Source organism: Hyalella azteca, unplaced genomic scaffold (assembly GCF_000764305.2).
Source record: "Hyalella azteca isolate HAZT.00-mixed unplaced genomic scaffold, Hazt_2.0.2 contig13234, whole genome shotgun sequence".
NCBI classification, from domain to species: domain Eukaryota; kingdom Metazoa; phylum Arthropoda; class Malacostraca; order Amphipoda; family Hyalellidae; genus Hyalella; species Hyalella azteca.
The window spans coordinates 12,842-34,511 of NW_025943163.1; the positions used below are offsets into that span (position 1 = coordinate 12,842).

At 39.0% G+C, this 21,670-nt stretch overlaps 3 protein-coding genes across 3 annotated transcripts; 1 reads left to right on the forward strand and 2 right to left on the reverse strand.

The window, feature by feature from the left end:
- Nucleotides 1-438: 438 nt before the first annotated feature.
- Nucleotides 439-5,286, reverse strand: LOC125178846. Its single transcript, XM_047883570.1, has one exon. The coding sequence runs from the start codon at nt 5,028-5,030 to the stop codon at nt 2,013-2,015; it is 3,018 nt and encodes a 1,005-aa protein (XP_047739526.1). The 5' UTR covers nt 5,031-5,286; the 3' UTR covers nt 439-2,012.
- A 4,226-nt stretch (nt 5,287-9,512) lies between these two features.
- On the forward strand, nt 9,513-13,196 carry LOC108682105. The gene is made up of 4 exons (XM_018171221.2): nt 9,513-9,608; nt 11,712-11,848; nt 12,182-12,246; nt 12,702-13,196. The coding sequence occupies exons 1-4, from the start codon at nt 9,513-9,515 to the stop codon at nt 12,956-12,958; spliced, it is 555 nt and encodes a 184-aa protein (XP_018026710.1). The 3' UTR covers nt 12,959-13,196.
- A 3,796-nt stretch (nt 13,197-16,992) lies between these two features.
- Nucleotides 16,993-20,259, reverse strand: LOC108682106. The gene is made up of 2 exons (XM_018171222.2): nt 19,925-20,259; nt 16,993-19,329 (listed from the first exon to the last, which is right to left on the reverse strand). Exon 2 carries the CDS (start codon nt 19,033-19,035, stop codon nt 16,993-16,995), a length of 2,043 nt encoding a protein of 680 aa, XP_018026711.1. The 5' UTR covers nt 19,036-19,329; nt 19,925-20,259.
- Nucleotides 20,260-21,670: the final 1,411 nt, after the last annotated feature.

Consider the following 21,670-nt stretch of genomic DNA (forward strand, 5'->3'; position numbering starts at 1 on the left):
CTGCTGGAGCTCTACGTCCCGCAGTTTTGCTACTGCGACAGGAATGTGACGAGTTCGTGTGAAGCTCACTCATAGTTAGTTTTCTCTTCTTGCAAATAACTGGCTACAAGTTTGATTAAAACAATCTCAGCTGGGCAAACGAGATAGCTAATGATACTCATTATCTTTCTTTGAGTGATCATCAAAATTATCGATTTATACATTGTCGTAAAGTGACGTTTCGAACAAACTAGAAATAATAAGTTTTCGTTATCGTACTAAAACTTTTAAAAGACTAACGAGACGATGATTAGGGCCAAAGTTGTCAGCCATGATTGATTTTGTCCCAAGCGACTTTGCGACTTTAATCTGTGAATGAATAAAACAAGCATCGTAAAAAAATTTCATGTAAAACATAAAAAATATATAGAGCGTAATAAATTAGAATCAAATGTCAATTAAATAGCTTTTTTAAACCAATTACTATGCCAGGGCTCAAACGATGTCATCAGCACGCTATTTATAGCCAACGTACATAACGCAACACTGACGTGAACAAACAACACGACAATAGGCCTTGCCTTCACGTCCATCTATAAACTGTTACAATTCCACCAAATTTGGCAATTCACAGAAGAGCAACTTTGCGGTCTGACTGTGCTGGTGCATGGCAAGACGCCGGTATTCTAACGCCGGAGCCCTTGACAGAGATCAGGCTGGGGTGCTTCTGACATTACAAGCCTTCAGCCAAGCCTTACAAGCCTTCATAAAAACACAAGAGCAGCCGTAAAAATTTTACCGACCGCTCAGCAAATAAAAGAAATTGCAACATTGCCTCCTAGATACTAGATAGAATAATCATCGCACATTTAGAATGTAATTTTAAAAAGTAACAATGAATTAATGTCATTGCTGCACTACCTTCAAGGTATAAAATTTATACAAGCAATATTATATTCATTTCACTTCAGAAATAACACACATAAACGAAAGAGCTCTTATTTATACGCTCTGGCATAGCGCAAGTTACAGACTCTGTACCTTACGGAATGAATATTACGCCGTCTCGTATGAACACTGGATCACGAATGCGTGGCCGGGAGAAAGCAACAATAATCTTGAGGTGGAAGACCTCACGCAAGGCTAGACATAAAGCACAATGACAGCGAGCAATGCAACAAGCAAGTCGGTGTAAAGAATCCTTTGGGTTTATGAGAGGTAAACGCGAGAATTTTTTTTTAGATTTATTGCCACTCAGTAGCCGCCACCGCCAAGCAAGATAACAAACTAGGACAAGAGTGAGTAGGGGAACAACTGACGGATTTCCATGCTGTTGAGATCTATGGAGGCTAAATTACAATTGGTACTTACTGCCAAGTAGTTATATCATGCCTTATTTGTCTACACCTTATTTTAAAATAAAAGTTTTATATTGGAGGCTGAATTACAATACTTACTGCCAAGTAGTTATATCTTTCCTTATATGTCTACACCTTATTTTAAAATAAAAATTGTATATTTTGGCGATAAAGTAGTAATAAATAAAGAAATAGTAGACAGCGGCACTGGTATTTGACAAATAGCGGCAGGCAAGTTCTCTAATATCTCGACCTACATTGGTTACATCCTGATACGCTTGCTGGGAAAGACAGCTGGTCAAGTCCGATTTAACGTTCGAGGAAGGCGTTGAAAAGAACGCATTAACGACGGTTCGCTGAACTTAAATCTGTACGTACTGGAAACTTGCAGGAGCGAAAGCATGGCAGCTAATATGAAGGACTCTTGAGAATCAAAATTTTGTTTCCCGTTCGGCTATATCTGATTTGCGTTCTACAGTACCGAATTTTGTTCTTTTTATTCAAGCAGAGAAGACCGTTGAATGATGTGAAGATGTCGTTATGAAGGCTAATGTACATTGTAAGAGTAGCCTGTTGCTTTCGAAAGACTAGTTTATTTAAAAGTAACTTGTTAAATAGTAAATAAATGTAAGCTTCTGTGTGCGTTTGTGAAAAAACGCGCCGATTTGAGCTCAGTCACAGCTTTTTGTGGACAGTTATCAAAAATCTGCTCATGAAAGGCGCTTCTTCGACTTTGACCCCGCGTTTCATCAGATTGTCGATGACATTGCCAGGTTCCCGTATCGAACTTTTAGGAGACGAGTAAGTTACTTTTTCGATATTTTCTATTTTCAGGGCTCGCTGAACTAAAAAAAGGGCATGGGTGGCATCTGAGTCAGCTAAACCACCGAACTGCAGTGGTTCTTCCCAATCCCACACTCTGACCAGTTCATCTATCATTTCGGCACTAAAACCCAATCCGAAGATAAAGATGAAGCTGGCTTTTAAGCCTTTCTTTTCAGTTTCCAGAAACTTGATGAAAGATTCAATAATGTCGTTGGTAATATTATATTCAATAATGATTAGCAAAGTTGGCGAACATCCAACACCATTGAGCTTTCTTAGGGCGTCTTGGAAACTGTCTACCGGTGCATTAAAAGTTACTTCAAGTTGGGTGTCCAGAATTTTCTGCTGCATAAAGTCGGCTATGATTTGCATGCATTCGAAAGATAAAACTGCAGTCATTGAACTAGTATCCAAGCTATTTTTTAATATTTTAACAAAAACGGCATCATTATTGACAACTTTAAGAATAGAACCAACGAAGAGAATATTTTCGTTAGAGCTTAAAGGAAATTTCGAAGTGATGAATTCGGCGCTTTCTTCAGTCAACGTATCTCGGCTTTTCAAAATTTCAATCGAAAATTGTATCATGTTTTTCATTTGTTCGTGGCAAAATCCTGGAAGCACAGGAATACATTTGGCGAAAGTACTACCATCTTCAACTTCTTTGACGACATAGAGAGCCGCCATCATTTCCTGTTGCGTGGTGTGGATGAAGGACCAAATCTTCTCGCAGCTGGAGAGGGTGATGCTTGTGTCGCACTGCAGGATGGAAGACATGGCGTCCTCGACGTCAAACTTGTGTAAAGTTGATTCGAACCTTGTTTGAAGCAAGTGCATGCTGCTTTCGTTCAAAAATAGCTGTCGCTTAGTTATGCCTTCGAGAGCAATCTTCCCCAAAAGGTGCAACCAGACATTAACGTATTTTTCTAATTCCATGGAGTTTGATCTGGCTACAGATGAATTATCACAGAGTCGCATTGTAAGGCGACGTTTCATCATCTCGATGATCTTGACGTGGATTTGGCCCTCAGTAGATACCTCGTCAACCTGGGAATGATCGTCAATCCAAAGTATAATAAGTAAAGCCAGAGTCAGCGGTAAGTTAATGATAGATTGCAACTTGTTCCGTCGCAATATGTAATCGAGGAAGTCGTCTGCTCCGGAAGAGTTTTTCAGTACAGAGAATAGTTTGCGAGAGTATTCATCGATGCAGTCAGTTTCAAAGCTCATGATTTTAAGATTAATTAGGTTGGAACAAGCATGGTTGTGCACAAGCTTGGCTGACAAATATGCATAAATGTGAGGTCTTGAGGTGATGAGTTTCTTATTCGAAGGAAATTTATGATGTATTTCGAGGACTAGATTTTGGACTGCGTTGTCAGCTTCGTCGTAACCATCGATGACGAACAATGGTTTAAACCTCTGCAGCATCTCGATAACTTCCACCTCGGGTACCAAATAAAACGAGCCTTTGAGTAGATCCTCCTTTATGAATGCAGCGAAACCATTTGACTTAACATACCGGCATTGAATAAAAATTAGCAGTTTGCAGTCGTCCAGCTCCTCAACCTCACCGGTTTGTCCTGACCAGCTGTAAATGAGGAACCTGCACAGCGAAGTTTTTCCAGAACCTGCAATGCCGGTGATGACTACGGTGGAACAGTCGGCTCCATGCCGGTCTCTCAACTGGAGAAGTTTTTCAATATCAACGATGGTGTTGCTGTGACTCATAGTGAGTTTAGTGAACACTTTGTCGATGGTGATGCTCTGTAACTCGTCATTGACGAACCAAGTAATGGGAGATATAACTCTCATTTCGCTGTATCTTTCTTTTAGCTCAGATAAGCTGTTCTCCAGGATGCCATCTTGAACGTCTTCTTTAAATGCTTTCATCTGAGCAATACCGTCAGCAAGTTCTGCCTTTAAACTTTGCGCCAGGACGATGTTATCTAACTCAGCCAGAAGCCTGTTCTTGGTGCCTATATCAACTCCTGCCAAGTCACAGACTTCATCAGAAAGCTGTCTGATGTCCTGCAGTTTTGATTCTAATTCAATCTTCGATAATTTCCCGACTTCATGAGCAAAGCAATTGCGGTGATGTGTCAGGCGATGGAGCTTGTATTCTATTGAGTCTCCAGGCTGCTCCCAAAATTTGAAAGAGGCATTCAAACCACAGCATTTGCGGAGGAGCTTGAACAACAGTGTTATGTCATAATCCTCCAAAGTGTTCAGGTCCAACTTCTTTCTTTCATTTTCATTGAACAATTTAAAGTAATCAGTGCTTGTGTATGCATAATTAGAACAATACTCGTAGAGCGTTTTTTTCCCGCGACCAGACAGAGTTTCGAAAACAGCAGCGAATACTTGGCACACGGGACTGCCTCTGCGCAGAGCCATGAAGAGCTTCAACGCGTTGATGTCCTCGCATGTGATGTCTGTTACACCTGCTGTTGGAACTGGTATTGTCGTAGTCACTGCTGGAGTAACCAGAGAAGTTGATGTTGCAGCTGATGATAGAGTAACAGCGGTGGATGTTGTTGCTGACACAGCAACAACAGCGGATGTTGCTACGGATGATATAGCAACAGCGGCGGAGGTTGCAGCTGCTGATACAGCAACAGCGGCGGATGTTGCAGCTGATGCTACAGCAACAGCTGGGTATGTTGTTGCTGATGGTACAGCAATAGGAGCAAGGGCTTGCGCAGAAATGCAGCTTGATTGCAATGATGTAGTAACAGGAGTTGAAGAGGAAACGGGCGACGATGGACATGTAGTTAAAGCACCGCTTGCCGTGAATGCGTTTTGGGTTGACGTGGAAGTGGATGCTGTGGATGAACTGGTAGCCTGCTTAGACGTTTTCGACCCCATGATTGGTTTTTCAAACTTTTGAATGCTGACACGCTTCTGGTTATTCGCCTCACCTTTGCGATCACAAGCTCTTCAGAATACACTGAAAGTAATTTCACCAGGATTTGTGCACGTTAGGCCTAGTGATGATTACACCATGAAAAATCTATTTTGGCAGTCAAATATCAAATTTCTGTCCAGTCCTGTCCACATTCCAAAGATCCATTCAAATTTGAATCCAGTATGGGGGATCCATGAAGATTATATTCTAGTTGAACATCCGACCGCGTGAGGGAAGAAAAGCTGCTAGGACGAAGGCGAGCTAGGACCGAGTCGCAGCGTACCTAGTGACCTGCGAATTACAGGAAATTAGTTAAGACGAATTAGAATCTTACAAGTGATGGGTGAGCACCAGCGTGATTATGAGCTGCTATTGTGATACGATAGTGAACTGACTCAGCTGATGGATGAGCACCAGCGTGATTATGTGCTGCTATTGTGATACGATAGTGAACTGACTCAAATTTATTCTTTATTTAATGAGTGTTCAGTAACTATTCACATAAAATGTTCACACGATAGACATTTGAAAGATTTGAACACTAAGAATATCTAACACGTCGTATCTTTGGCAGCCGTGCCCTGGCATAAGATAAACCTGTATTGGGTCACCATTTGAGGCATATCTCTGCTCTCTCTTTGCATTTCAATACATGAGTAAACCAAACTAAGTCGTGTGTGATTTTCAATAGTTAAAGCTAATATTTATAACACCATTCACAATTACTTATCGTTATCGATTAGCTAACGTACCCAAAAATAAACCTTAGCTGGCAACTCTCGCGGGGTTTTGTGCCGTGCAGTAGGACGCAATGATAACAATGATAAGGGTTATTTACAGAACCTTTACATGTTGTTAATGAATCGCTTCATTATTTTTTTAAACTCAGTAATGTTCCAAAGAAGATTCTGATTCATCGACTGAAAATAGTAAGAACATTGTAATATGCAGAATAAAAAGTAAGAGCATGCTATCAGCGTCGTCAATTTTTCAGTTTCCGGACTGTTTGCAACGAGTTGTTCGGTGCATGGTTGCACTTGCACATGCACTCATACGCTACTGTCGTCAGTGTCGTGATTGACATGCATTGTATTACTTCTTATAGAAAGTTTGTTTTCAAACCTTGCTTTATATTCCACTGGACAAACATTGAACGTAAAACAACCGCATACTTCCCATTATGCTCTCTATTTCTGACATTGATTTAAAACATTCGCTTCGCCATCGCAACACACGCACACATAATACCTAGGATAGTTCGTACGACACTGAGGTCTGACTCTGAGACTCTGAGTGTGAGAGGCTGGCTGGGCTGCCAGACCGCTGCCTGCGTGTTGACCGCTCATTTCTGCACCAACAAGCAACGACTCCCAGGCTCACAGCCCAGACGACAGCGAACTGCAAAAAAATTGTATCTGCAATTTTTCTGCAGCATAACTTTTTTCTTCCTACATTGTTAAAAGCATCTTCATTTGTGTACAAATTGCTCACTATCATTCAACACGTACAGAAAAAACATTCGCCCGTCAACTATTAGTATTTTAATACAAAACTCAACTTACAGCTTACTTTTTCACGAAGTTTAAGCTCTCCAACCCAACAAAGCATAGTGAGCGTCAAGGCGACTTAAAAACCTACATTAGAAATACACGTAACCTAACTTGTAACAAACAATGTATTGCACCACGATCTTGTTAATTAATAAAATTAACACAAATTTAGGTACAAACGATCCGCTACACTAATACGAGAGCAATACAGAGAGTAGAATAATTTTTACAATAAAAAATGCAAAAAGGCAGAAAATAAAATCGATCATATATAATTGAAAGATTAAATTTAAACGCTATTTTGTTATGTACATTAGTTAGGTACTTCTCAGTTGGTGGTTCGTTCAGTTTCACATCAAACGCTTGCCCCTCAATTTGTCGCCAGTTTAAATAAAGAGTTTAAAGGGCACAAGTTTAAATCTGGAATACTTAGATAATTCCTGCATCATTTTTAAATTGTTTGGTATATCCCAACAAATTATTCACACTGTTAATCAATATACCCAGCAACACATTCATGAAGGTCGTCAATGTACCTCGTTTAATGCTAAGTTATTGTAGAAGTTATTATCCTTATTCTAATTCTAAAGCCATTACTCCCGTAAGTTACTTAAAAAAAACGAAAAGTATCGAATCCATAGATAGTAGCAAGCTAATCATAATTAAATGAATTCATTTCTTTAGCGGTCTTTCTACTAATTTTTTTATCCCATCATTGTAAGCGTGATTACATTTTCCATCTGATTTTTTATATAATTGTTTAATTGATGATGAAGCTGGTCTCCGAAATGTTTACAGTGAAGATATAGTGAATAGGTGTTTTCTCTATTTTTAGATTCCATGTGAAACATAAATGCACGACATCTTGCAGTCCTTGTCATATCATAAAATGAATCATGTGCCAAGAGTTAGTTACGCTTGACAAATATTGTCATAAAACGAACATGTGCCAAGAGGCAGTTACCCTCTGACAAACATTGTCATACAATGAATCATGTGCCAAGAGACAATTTCCATGACAAATATTGTCATAAAATGAACATGTGCCAAGAGGCAGTTACCCATGACATATATTGTCATAAAATGAATCATGTGCCAAGAGACAGTTACCCCTGACAAATATCCCTGTCTCTTATACANGGGGCTCTTCCCACTGAGAGCGCGTCACAAGCTGTCTCTTATACACATCTAGATGTGTATAAGAGACAGGTATAATCAGTACTACTTGTACACAAGTACGTGATTGGTATGTGATTGGTTGGCAATCAATCGGTATAATCAGTACTACTTGTACACAAGTACGTGATTGGTATGTGATTGGTTGGCAATCAATCGGTACAATCAGTACTGCTTGTACACAAGTACGTGATTGGTATGTGATTGGTTGGCAATCAATCGGTACAATCAGTACTGCTTGTATACACAAGTACGTGATTGGTACTTGTGTACAATCAATCGGTACAATCAGTACTGCTTGTATACACAAGTACGTGATTGGTACTTGTGTACAATCAATCGGTACAATCAGTACTGATTGTACACAAGTACGTGATTGGTAACCTGCAACGCAGGTTCACCAGTCACGCGTGTTTTAAATACCACGTTTAGTTCACATGCGACTGTGGTAAAATTTGTTATGTTTACCTGCCACTCAGGCCGAGCTTTCTTTACTGAATGATGTTAACTTGTTACGATTTCCCGTCACTCTGCTTTTATCTGCAGCTGTAGCCAGTGGGGTTAACCTGCTACTGGTCAAAAAAAAAAAAATTCCGTGCACAATATTCATAGGATGTCAATAAGGGTTAATTTTCATGAATTTATTTTTTTTAATGTCGAAAACAACTAAATGCATTTAAAGTTAATCCAGTTAAAAAAACGTAACCTGAAATAAATTATGAAATTTAAATATTGAATTCATCATTCACGCACATGTTTTTTTCATCGCCTCACATTTAGAATATAAATAACGTTTTTCTTACCATTGTATACTAATGATAACAACTATTTAATGCCTGTACGTTGGTTTGGTGTCCAGCCACCGCAGACATCACCGAATATTTTACTCTCACCTTCACTGAAAAATATTGACGTCATTTGTTGGTCATGCGTCACAATTGTATCTGTGATACCGTGCATGAATCTGGTGGCATCATTTATGAAAACTTCCATTTAATGCACATGAATTTAGTTTAAAAAATATCATGGAAGTAGAAAGACGATAGTTTTTCGCCAGGCGAATATCAAATCGAACGTCGCAATGTTGTCGAGTGATGAGATTGAAAATATTTAGAGTTTTCTCGAGCGCAAATCCAGAGTAAATATTGTACATGTACAATAATATCATTAGGTCTGGAACTTGAGTAAGCGCACGCACATTAAATTTAAATGCGATAATTGGTTTTAAACAGAAAAATTAGTAATTACAATCAATTGCCCAGAGAGACAAGCCGTGAAAAAATTTCCTAATAACTCGGATTTTACTTGCTCGTCTGGGCGTACTTCAAGTCAGCCTTCTAACAAGAGTTTATTTTTTGTCCTGGCAAAATGTTTCACCAGAACTGAGAATAATCGTGTAATGGAAAGTTGAGAGGCTGCTTATGTAGTTACTTTTAGCCATTGTATATAAAAACATCGCGATACCGTCAGTTCGTAAGAAGGGAACGATCATGACTATTAACTTCCTAAGCAAAATTTATTGCCATGTGCAATACGTTCGAGTCAGATTGCGTGCTAGATGAAATATATTGTTAATCATCTTTTGGATTTAAATTTAGGGCTAAAGAAGGAACCGTGTTTTTTTAGAAGGCTCGCGATACTGATTAGGAAATATAAATTAACAATGAAGTTTATCGAACAATGTTTTTTTTATAGAATTCCAGTTTTCGCATCAAGATGACGGCAGTGGCTAGCGTGATGTTCACTCTGGTGAGCGGCGGAGTTCTTTCTCTGTGGACCCTGTCGGACTACGAGGCAGACACCGCCATGAGAGTGTGGTGTGTGATGTGCTGAGTGTGGTGAATGTGGGTGATGAGTGTGTGATGTGGTCGACTTCAGCACTCACTTGCAGGCCCTTGGCCGTGGTTTTGAAATACGAAATGTACGCCTAAATTTGATGACCAAAATTCAACTGAAATTTCGTTAAAGTGAAGAATTAAGATTTGGGCAAGATTATTCGTGTTAGCTAAACTTTATATTTATTTGTGTATGTTAAACTTCTAATCTCACTTAAATAGAATAATCGCTCTATCTTCATAATTGATGATATGCTTGACGTGAATGCAGCTTTTTCGTTAATATATATATTTTTTAATGCTAGCGATTTATTTATTGACAGATTAAATTATGTGAAGCAAGACTTACTTTTACATCATTAACACAACGTTTAATAAAATTACAAAAAATTTTTAAAATATTTTCATGAGCGTTCCACTTTTTTGTGAAGAACATGTATAAATAGAGTTCATACGTAGAGCTCCTATAAACTTTCTCCGAACGATGATTCAATTCTTAACCTCTCTCTGAATCCAGACACAATTCCTCGTCTCCATGAAAAACCTAAACAATTATTATAAATTAAAGGCATTTATGAGCCCCTTCTAAGTGAAAACGATGGTTATTTCTCTTTATCGTTTTAAATAATCTTTGTTCATTGCCGGTCTTATTTCAACTCTGGTATAACTCTCTTGTATTCTGGTACAACTCTCTTGTATTCTGGTAGTACTAACTTTTATTCTGCTGCTTATAACTTGCATAATGGCAGTACCAAGTTCCATTAATTTCTACAGGTCACGCTAGTACGTGGCGTGTAGTGATGCAATTTCAGGCCTCTAAAAGTTTTGGCACTCAATATCCTTTGGCAACTTCGCAGAGCAGCGATAGCAATTAGGGGTTGTATCATAAAAAGTTTCTTGTCGTCTGTGATAGGTATAGGTTGAGCTTGAGATACCGTCAGTTATTGGCTGACGGAGTTACGAACTCTGAACTATTCTTGATAGAATAGAATAGAAGTGTCGGCGCGGTTAAAGGTTAAAGGTTAAGGATTTGCTCCGTAAATCACAATTTTCTTAAAAAATTGTGAGCTTAAAATTTAAATTAAAATGGCGAATGCTGGAACAGTTTTTCCTCAACACATTTCAAGTCAACTATCATAAATATTCAGATTTAATAGTCGCTAGCATTTTATCTGGCCTTGTTTTATACAGATTGCTGCCTGCTTAGATTTTTCGTCTCGTTTTGCTCATTTGGTGCGCACACCAAATTTGTTCACCCACGCTGCCCAACAGAGTATCAACAAACTCTTCTTCAATTATTACTTTCGGGCATCTGCCGGCACCAGAATTATGGCATTGATGCCGCATGCCATCGATGAACACTGGTATTTAATATGGTGATTATTGCATGCCTGTATGTTGGACTCTGGCTTTAATTTAATTTTGTGGGGGACTTGTCAGGATTTTTTGCATCTCTCTTGTTGAGAGCCCAAGCTGGGAATTTTGCTTCTGAAAAATGTGGGTCATAACTTATAACGTATTATGCGTCTGATCCGCCCGCCTCAAACCCTTGCTCAAATTTACGTCCACAAAAAAAGGCTTTCTTAGTTTTCTGCATAATATCATTTAATTTACGAAAAATGTTCCAGAAAAGATTGACGTTTACTGATCGTATAACGATAATTAAAACTTTCTTCCAATAAAGTGACTCATATCAGAGTAAAAAGCGCAGCGCTAATGGCACGGTCTTACTCCTCTTATATTGGCCGATCCAGCATTTCACCTGACACTCATGGTGGCTAAAAAATTATTTTAGAATGAAAAATGTTATTAAGGACATGTTAATGAATGGCAGTCGTTTATACGACATTTTTACGACGGACGTGTTACTGAAGAGACCAACCATGTTGATCCAAGACATGATTATTAACGGCATTAGTAAAAGGAAAATTTTTGTGTATAAACCTTTACGAAGAACATGTTTCTAGGAGGTAGTTTTGCAGGTCATCTTTGTGGTGAAGCGATTATAAGAAAAATATATCCACGCTGGAAAGATTGAAATGTAAAGAGTTTTGAAGAAAATTTTTATGTCTTCTCGCAGGCGCTGTGCCATCTGGTGGTGGACGAAGCCGTCGCCGGCGCCATATTTAGAAATGCTTTGGTGGCCTACAGGCGCGCTCCCCTTAGGGATGACTTGCACATTTTCGAATACCCCAAACTGGTGTCAAGAGAAGTCGGGTGAGTAACACCATCGTCAGCTGAGTAACACCATCGTCAGCTGAGTAACACCATCGTCAGCTGAGTAACACATCTAGTATGAAGAGATTGATTTTTATTCATTGACAACAATCATTGTTACACTTGCTCCTATACATTATTCCGACTCCTTATGCACTTTCCTCCACAGATCTACGCCATAGAGGACCAGCCTGGCGCTTTTATCCTGTAAACATAAACTTAATAAAACTTTAGGCCTAACTAATCTCTACAAAAAATAAATAATAACGTGTACGGTACGGTTCGTAAAATTGTACATAATGAAAGATATTCTTGTGTTTCATTGCATGTCAGCGTTCTGCGTCAGGCGTGTTTGGACAAGGGCATGGAGCTCCCGCCGGTGCCGCGCTCGCCTCTGGGTGAGGCTGCCATTATTAAGGGGGAAAATTCAATTTCACATTACTCACAAGAAATTATTTCCCACAAATTTCACACCCTGAACTATGTTTTGAAATAACTTTTAAAATGTTCCGATGTAATCTATTATGATGATCGTTAGTTCTGAAATACCATTTTTAGTAAGCAGTTGCAGAACAAAACATTGAACACTGAAACACTGAATCGTGCCCATGGTCGCGTGACTAATTGTTAGGTTGTTTGAAATTAGTGTAAGACTTTTATATTTATATAGTAAACGTGCTGAAATCCTAATCGTCCCTCCTTCATTTCAAATAATTAGAACTACAATATGATTGATTTATTTGAGGAATAATTATTAAATTTGTTTAAATAATTTATCTGTATTTGATTTATTTTATTTGTAAATTTGTAATTTACATCTAGATTCCAATATTTAACAATATATTTTAAACAGAAAAGGCGATGTTAGCCATACGAGTGAGCTCCAAGGCTTTCATGGATGTTGTACGTCTGGCAAACGGCACCTACGTCACATGGAGCACCGGAGTTGTCGTACCGTCAGCCGACCTCACGTGGGCACCGCACTTCCCCGAAGTGGATGGCCAGGATGGGTCCAACCGCGTGTACATCAACTCTGGAAGCTCGTTACTCTACGACACATCTAAAATGTTTGAAAAAACTGAGCTGTTGTGTGTCGCTAAAATTAATTAGTGCGGACGTCCACGGTTCTATTGCGGACAGTTTTTCCTGGAAAACTGCTCCTCAGCTTTCCTAGACTTGAATTATTTCTTTCCTTGCGATTACACTTCTAATTGCGATCGTTCCGTGTGAGTTTTCAATTTAATTTTCCCACGCAGAACATTAGTCTGCAGGAAAAGTAAAAGATGTTAAATGCTTCACCTTCCTAATGAAATTGACACGTGAAGTCTAAAAATGCATCTGTAATAAATTTTCTCATCTCAAATTTCTTTCATAAACCAAAGAAATATTTTATCATTTTTCTAAATACCCCAGCGTCAAAAGTGCGTCTAGACCTTGATAGAAGCTAGAGCTGAACGCTGAATGAACTTACTCTCACTTGCATTCCTTATTTGAAATTTGAACGAATCTATAGGGGCTTGTTGCGATTTTGAAAGTAAACACTTTTTTTTAACACGTGCAACTTAATAATTTTAAAATATCTCAACGGTGATCTTGCTAATCAAGCATAGTTAGGATGAGAATTTAAACGAATTTCTTCTAACACTGCAATTTTCTAACAAAAATAACAGTTAAAAAAAAACGTGAGGTCAAATAATGAAAGCGTAAAGAACAAAGGGAAAACCGCTTCATTTCTGCGTAGTCAGGAGGTTTGCAGACCTCACATCACAACACCACAACAATATGAATCCCACATCGCGTCAGCATTCATCAATAGTAAGCTGCGCTACACGAAGAGGCACTCCACATACCACGAGCGATTTTATCAACGCCTTGAGGTTGTTTGAATAGCGAGCGCTCTTGTGCCCTAACTATTTGTTATCGCATCACAAAAATAGAACCACCGTTAGCAGTTGCAAACTAAATTCCTACATTTTAATTTCCTAGCATCCTTTAGTAATTTTAGTTGATTTATTTTACTTTATTCCAATTTCTTTAGCATCAGTTATCGCTAACGGTATTTCTAACGGTACTATTTCTATTTCTACGGTAATTTCTTCTACTAAATTAGTTTCTAATTTTTTTAATATTAATATTTGAAAAAATTAAATTTTCAAAATTATTTATTCTGTCAATTGATTCAAGCGTTGTCTCTAATTTTACGCAAGTGTGCAAAATTTCAGATCGATTGCAGAGGTAGAAATAAAAAATTGGTGTGTTAAATATCGATTATAAGATTTGTAGCAGACAGACAAGCAACGAGAAGTGAAGTTTAAGAGAAGTGTTGTAATAAAAAATACATGGGTCATATTGTCGAAATGAGGACGCACTTTACCAATGCAGCGTTGATACGTTTTTTTTACGGGAACAACTGTCAGGATTGACCCTCAGAAGGATAAAAAGTCGCACCGCTATTCAGACAACGTCTGACCTATTTCTCTGCGTGCTCAGTGAAGTGGGAAACAAGCCTTCAGGCAGCGGGAGCGCTGGTCACCACGTGGGTGTTGATGACAGTTAAGGTGGGTCAAGTTGACAGCGGATTTTTATTTTACGTCAGCTATTACGGTACAATTTTGCACAGACATATATGCCATCGAATTCCAGTTTTCATTTGTGCGAACAAGTGGTAGTGATACTAGTATCGGGTTACAATCTCTATGTTGCGATGTTACCTAAGTCTTAAGAATTTATTGGGTTCCGAAACTCGTCAAGCCTATAAATTCCATCATTCCATGTCACGCACTAGCGTCCCTCCGAAGAAATTTCTAACAATTTTTAGCTTTGAGTATATCACATTATATTAATTACGTAATTTGGTAGCCTTTATTTTATCAACATTTGAATGGAATTATGTCTAATTGTTTAGGCATTAAAAGTGGAAACAATTTAACGTTTTACCAACAACAAAAGTTTGTTCCATACCACCCTCGACGGTCTCCAAGTTCGACGAACGATCGTGGTATAATAAAACCAATATTCGGCACAGAACGACATTTATTATATTTAATATGCAACTCGTACGCCTGACGATGGTAGCTCACATTAGCTGGCCAACAGCGTGAAATTGTAATGCATGTGTTGGCAGTAAGGATGAGTACGATTAATGAACACAAGATATCATAAAATTGATCATAACAAAAAATTGTACTTGCCACTGGGAAAAATTAGGTAGCTAAGTAAGTAATTGAGACATACGGCAAAAAACTGGGTAGATAATTGAGTAATTGAGACTTCCGACAAAAAATAGGTAGCTAAGTAATTAATTGAGACTTCCGACAAAAAATAGGTAGCTAAGTAATTAATTGAGATTTCCGACAAAAAATAGGTAGCTAAGTACTTAATTGAGACTTCTGGCAAATAACTGGGTAGATAAGTAAGTAATTTAAACAACCATTGGCCATACCACACAAGACGGTGACTAGCAAAAAGATGGCATGCGGTTGCCGAACGAAAAAAGTGAACGAAACAGAATAATTGACTTGTGCAGAATGTGGAGAGTTGAAGCTGCTGCTACGGCAACATTGCATGCAATTTGAGAACATTTTTATCGGGGACAATCAGTTTCTTAAAATATAACTAAAATATATTACACTTATTAGTACCAATAGCAAAACTTTATTCATAATTGAATGCTTCATGTGAAGACCGCTGCTTCTATACAGCGTAGAACATCCCAGATTTGGACGCTCATCTTGAGACAGAACGAAACTAATTTAAGGAAGCAAGTTGTGGTGAAGGAAATGCAGAAACAGGTCATTGATAAGAGAATTAGTAGCAGGACGTTGATGATTCCGATAAGAGAATTAGCAGCAGGACGTTTATTATTCGCAAGGAAAATTTCCACCCGGAATTGAGGGAAAGGCGAAAAGAAGAAGTCCATTGTAAATTGGAATCATCATGTTCATTTTAGGATTTTTTTCATCGCACACTGGTGTTATAATAAAACTTTTATATTATTGTTAAAACAAGTCGCTAGTTCGCAACGGCCGCAACAGATTATAGCTCAATCAACTAGTTCTTAACGAATAAAATTTGCATACAAAATACGGACTAGATCTTGAAGAGCATTGTTACAAGTACAATAAAAACATGAAACCATATCAAAGTCTTGTCACAAGTCGACATTTCTATTGCAATAAATAAAGGCATGAACTATAAGAAACTCCGCCCTTCTGACATGAACTATAACAAACTCGTCACTTACACTGATCTCTGTTCGCTCTGCAAGGCTTATTCCTGCACCTAATTCCTCACCTTTGTCAACGTTATGCCTTTACTAAGCCGTGCACCAAGCGTGACTTTGTGCTACTTAAGGGTGGATATCAGCCTTAAAGTGTTCCGTGGTTAAGGGTGGTGAGCGAACTAAACGTGCTACGTTCAAGGGCTTTCGAAGCCTAAGGATGTGGGGTTTAATGGCGGAAAGCGGCTTTAGGATGCGACGCTAGCTGTTAAGCTTGTAGTCAAAATGCAGCGAAGTCTGAGAGGCAGGTTTTCGCGACCATCGTGTAAAATCCTTGATCTGCCCAAAGCTCGGCCAGTCGCTACCCTCGAGCTTGTAGTCCAGGACAAGGCTTCACGTACAAAGTCAAAGAATTATCATCAATTCTAAGTAGTTGTTCAACTTTCAAACCAAGCCATTTTCAGTTCTATTCTGACATGCACAGAATACCACTGTGAAATGAACGTGGGACTGTCTCAATTTTTGATCTTCCAGCCACCGCAACACAAATACTCGTATCTCAGCAAAGTCGATTTCCGCGTTGCGCCTTTCCGTGCAGGGTAACATGTTTCTAAATTCTAATCTCTTTCTGTACCACCTCCATGGAAAACTTCAATATGCAGCTGATGAATGCGAGGCCAGTCTGACAATCACCATTCGCAGCCTTGAAGAACCCAGTCAAAATTTTACTAAAAAATTGTGGGGTAAGTTCGAGGTCTCTGGCAGATATACGTCCAGCCACATTAGATTTTCTTGTAGCGACAACAATGTTTCTTTTCTGGAACGTTATGGTTGCTTTAACTTTTCAGCTGATGAGTTCTAGCCTTAAAAAATGGTCTATGATTGGCCTGCATTTGAAAGATATTTTTTCAGTTATGAAAAAAGTTTAGTTTAGTTTAGTTTCAGTTATGTTGCCAAGTCTTTTTATGAATACTTTAATACAAAATTTATTGTCATATATAAGTTTGAGGATAGAACTAATAAAGATTTTTTTATCTTCTGGGCACAAGGGGAACTCTGGAGCGATGAACCTGGCGCTTTCTTTAGTCAACGAATCGTTGTTATTCAAAATTTCGACCGTAAATAGGATGACGTTTTTCATTTGTTCACTCTCTACATCTAACGACGACAAGCAATTAGCAAAAGTTCCATCTTCTTCGAATTCTTTGACGATGTAGAGAGCCGCCATCATTTCCTGTTGCGTGGTGTGGATGAAGGACCAAATCTTCTCGCAGCTAGAAAGGGTGATGCTTGTGTCGCACTGCAGGATGGAGGACATAGCGTCTTCGACCTTAAAATTATCTAAGATTTCATCAAACTCGGTTTTAAGAAATTCTATGTGCCGTTCCTTCAAGAAGAGTCGTCGCTTTGCAATGCCTTTTAGAGCAATCTTTCCCAAACAGTGGAAAAAATTATCAATGACATTCGAAGTTACGTTAGGATTATCAGCAAGTCTCCTAGACAATCGACGCTTCATCATCTTGATAATCTCGACGTGGATTTGGCACTCCGAAGATAACTCGTCAATCTTGGAGCTATCGTCGATCCAAAGCATAATGAGTAGAGCCAGAGTCAGCGGCAGGCTGATGATGGATTGTAGCTTTTTCTTCCGTTGCTTAATGAATTTGAGGAAGTTTTCTGTTTCGGATGCCTTTCCTAGTACAGAAAATAGATTAAGAGAAAAAGCCTTGATGCAACGCCAGTCAAATCTATTTATTTCCAATTGTAGCATTGGACTGTCATGCCCCCCAATGCTGGCTGACAGTTCTGAATAGATGTGAGGTCTTGACGTGATGATTTTCTTGGAAGATTCAAATTTGAGGTGAATTTCCTTAATGAGATTCCGTGCCGCTTCATCTGCTTCATCGTAACCATCGAACACGAACAAGGGATTCGCTTTCCGGCAAATCCCGATGACTTCATCTTTAGGTACCTCGGCGAACGAATTCGGAAGCAGTTGTTCTTTGATATAAGCAGCGAAGCCATCCGAACAAACATTTCGGCAATCTATTAAAATCAGCAGCTTGCAGTCGTCCAGCTTCTCCACCTCGCCGGTTTGTCCTGACCAGCTGTAAATGATGAACCTGCACAGCGATGTTTTACCAGAACCTGCAATGCCGGTGATGACAACTGTTGAACAGTCGGCTCCGTGGTCGTATTTAACCACGAAAACTTTTCCTATGTCAACGCTGGTGCTGCTGTGACTCATAGTGAATTTGGTGAATACCTTGTCGATGGTGAGTTGCTGCAAATCGTTGTTGGAAAACCACGTAATGGGAGATATAACGCGCATTCTGCTGTATCTCTCCTTCAGCTCTTCAATGCTGTCCGCCAGGATACCTTCTTGGATGCATTCTTCAATCTGATCATAACATCCAGTAATTTCAGACTGCGGTATAGGGGAATCGCGGATGTGTTTCAACTCATTTAGGATCTCTTTCTTGAGAGCTACATCAAGTGATGCCTGGTCACAGACTTTGGCTGAAAGTTTGCTGATGTTCGTCATAAATGAGTCAAGTTTATCATCTGACAATCGCACTACTTCATGGCAGAAGAAGTTGCGCTTTTCTTTCAGGAGATACAAACTATTTTGAATAGAGCCTGGGGGTTGGTCCTTATAGTTGGTGTCCGAACCCAAGCTTTTGCATGTCTGAAGGAGCTTGTACAGCAACGTGATGTCACAATCTTGCAGAGTGTCGCGCTGTATCGCGTATCTTTCTTTTTCAGTGAGTTTCACTTTGCACTTTTCAGAACAAAAAAAATCCTCGATAATTTTTGATTCAGGATCGCGATATTTTTCGAAAACAGCTGCGAATAGCTTGGCCACAGGACCGGTAGCTCGCACCGCCATGAAAAACTTCAACGCGTTGATGTCATCGTTTGTGATGCATGACGCATCTGCTGCTCTTGGGGACAAATAGTCACTCATTCTTCTCGATATAATTTCGATATATGATATATTTACAGGGTTTTCTAATAGACTTTTCTCTTGTCAAACGCACGACTTAACCTAAGAACTGTCGTCTGGAATTGATCAGAGTATATAGCGAAACGTGGTCAAGTCGCATCCAGGCAGAAGGGTTATGATGTCATTCACTATTTCTTTACAGAAGCTAACATCAAATAACCGTTATGGTCACAATATGAATGACTATCCCGGTGTCAGTTCAGTTCCTAGCGTACGGCGCAGACGCGCAGCGTGACGATGGCAGAAGGGAGAGCCCTGCAGAGTAGAGGAAATTAATTGAAATGAAAGTGAAATTGTCAGCTGATACATGCTGTATGTACTCGTATGCAATCACTGTTCAATAACAGCTACAAAGTTAGCTGATTAGTGGTCAGTGATGGACTCGACTGAAATCAGTCGATTTTTGTGCTTAATCATTTCAATGTTTCATAAAATATGATATTATATTAATCTTAACTTTATTTTCTCGTAATTTTGAATTCTGGTTATATTCATAATAGCAAAAAGATCAATTGACGCCATCTATTGCTCAGTTTCTAATTTCATTGAAACTTTTAATAACACGAAGTTTAGAATTGTAGGTCAGGGGCCATACTTTCAAAACTCGCCAAGTGAACGTAAATACTTACGATCTATTTTTCTTTTCTATGATTGGTGGATTTTCCTTGATAGGTCGTCAATGATTGGCTGATGAACTTACGATCTCTTAACTTTTTTTGAGAGTATAGGCCCAGGCCAGTTGGACTCCTGCATCTCAGAATTTTATGTTATTGATCTCATTCGCAAGTGCCACAAGATATACAATCAAGTTTGAAACACGACTGTCCCATCCATTAGCAAAGGTACTTACAAGTGAGCAATTCCTGCTGGTGATCATCCAACAGCAGCGACTTCACCCTTCACTCCTCACGCCTTGCGGGACACTGACGAGTGACGATCTGCGTCGACTCTCGACAGTTCGCGAGTTGACAGCTGTTCTATCTGCGAACAAATCAAATGTAATTCATCACCTAGTAGTCGAAATTATGTAATCATGAATAATTCTCCAATCATCATAACCATTAAACTAAAGGAATAATCTACCAGTTAATCAGCTATATAACTGATTAACTAACTGAGAACCGAGAATATTTAAACAGATATTCAGTGACTCCTAAAATAAACATTAAAAAATAAAATAAAACGTTGTCTAGAGAACGTATGAAAAATTTTTTTGTCGACGCCTAATGACGAAACTATTGTGTCGAGCCTTGGAATGTTGTGCATAGTCATTTTTTCTCTTATCATTTCTCGTATCTTTTTATTTTTGTTCACCATCAAAGTTATGGGTAACGAGCCTTGGAAGTGCGGCTGAACCAGACGCCACGACAATCATTTCGTAGAATAATATTAATAATCCAATTGCCTTATTGTTAAATTAGCTTCTCCAGGAAATCCATCTAACAAGACAGCTTCACATCAGAACAAGTAGCGCAGATATATGTAATAAATCATTTACAAGGCAACATATACTCATATCAGGAAAAACCAGCTGCTACAGTCGAAAAATTCATTTCATTTCTTACTAACGGGGCTGAATAATCGCTCTTCTAAGAGAGAAAACTATTCCCACACCTCCGTCACTTCCACTTAATACGCCGCCTCAACTAAAGTAGAGCAATGCTCAAGTTATACTTAGTATAACACAAGATATTGCCGGCGGAAGATGCACTATCATCCTTCATCACCTCGATATTCTGAATGGTTAATAAATATAGTGACGGATCGTGTATGCATGAGAAAGGAGATCGATGAGAAAGAGGGTTAGGCAATGAAATAAATACATAGTATTGCTTACTATACCATAGGTATATTGTATATAGGCCGGTCCACACGCTCAGTTGTACACAACTATTTGTCTGAGCAGTTCTAACCGTGGCAGTTAAAACGTTGCGTGTGGACGGGAAAACAGCACAGTTTTGAAGCCGGCGGGAAGACTGCACAGTTGCAGCGATATCTGAGCTACAGAGCATAGATTTCGACGAAGTGCGCAGACAAGGCGGAACGTGTAGAGCAGTGGTTCCCAAACTTTTTCAGGCTGGCGCCCCCTTTGGCTCCCTAGTGAATTTCTAGCGCCCCCCACAGACATACGCCTCTTTCTTGAAATTTAGTACGNGTGCGAACAAGTGGTAGTGATACTAGTATCGGGTTACAATCTCTATGTTGCGATGTTACCTAAGTCTTAAGAATTTATTGGGTTCCGAAACTCGTCAAGCCTATAAATTCCATCATTCCATGTCACGCACTAGCGTCCCTCCGAAGAAATTTCTAACAATTTTTAGCTTTGAGTATATCACATTATATTAATTACGTAATTTGGTAGCCTTTATTTTATCAACATTTGAATGGAATTATGTCTAATTGTTTAGGCATTAAAAGTGGAAACAATTTAACGTTTTACCAACAACAAAAGTTTGTTCCATACCACCCTCGACGGTCTCCAAGTTCGACGAACGATCGTGGTATAATAAAACCAATATTCGGCACAGAACGACATTTATTATATTTAATATGCAACTCGTACGCCTGACGATGGTAGCTCACATTAGCTGGCCAA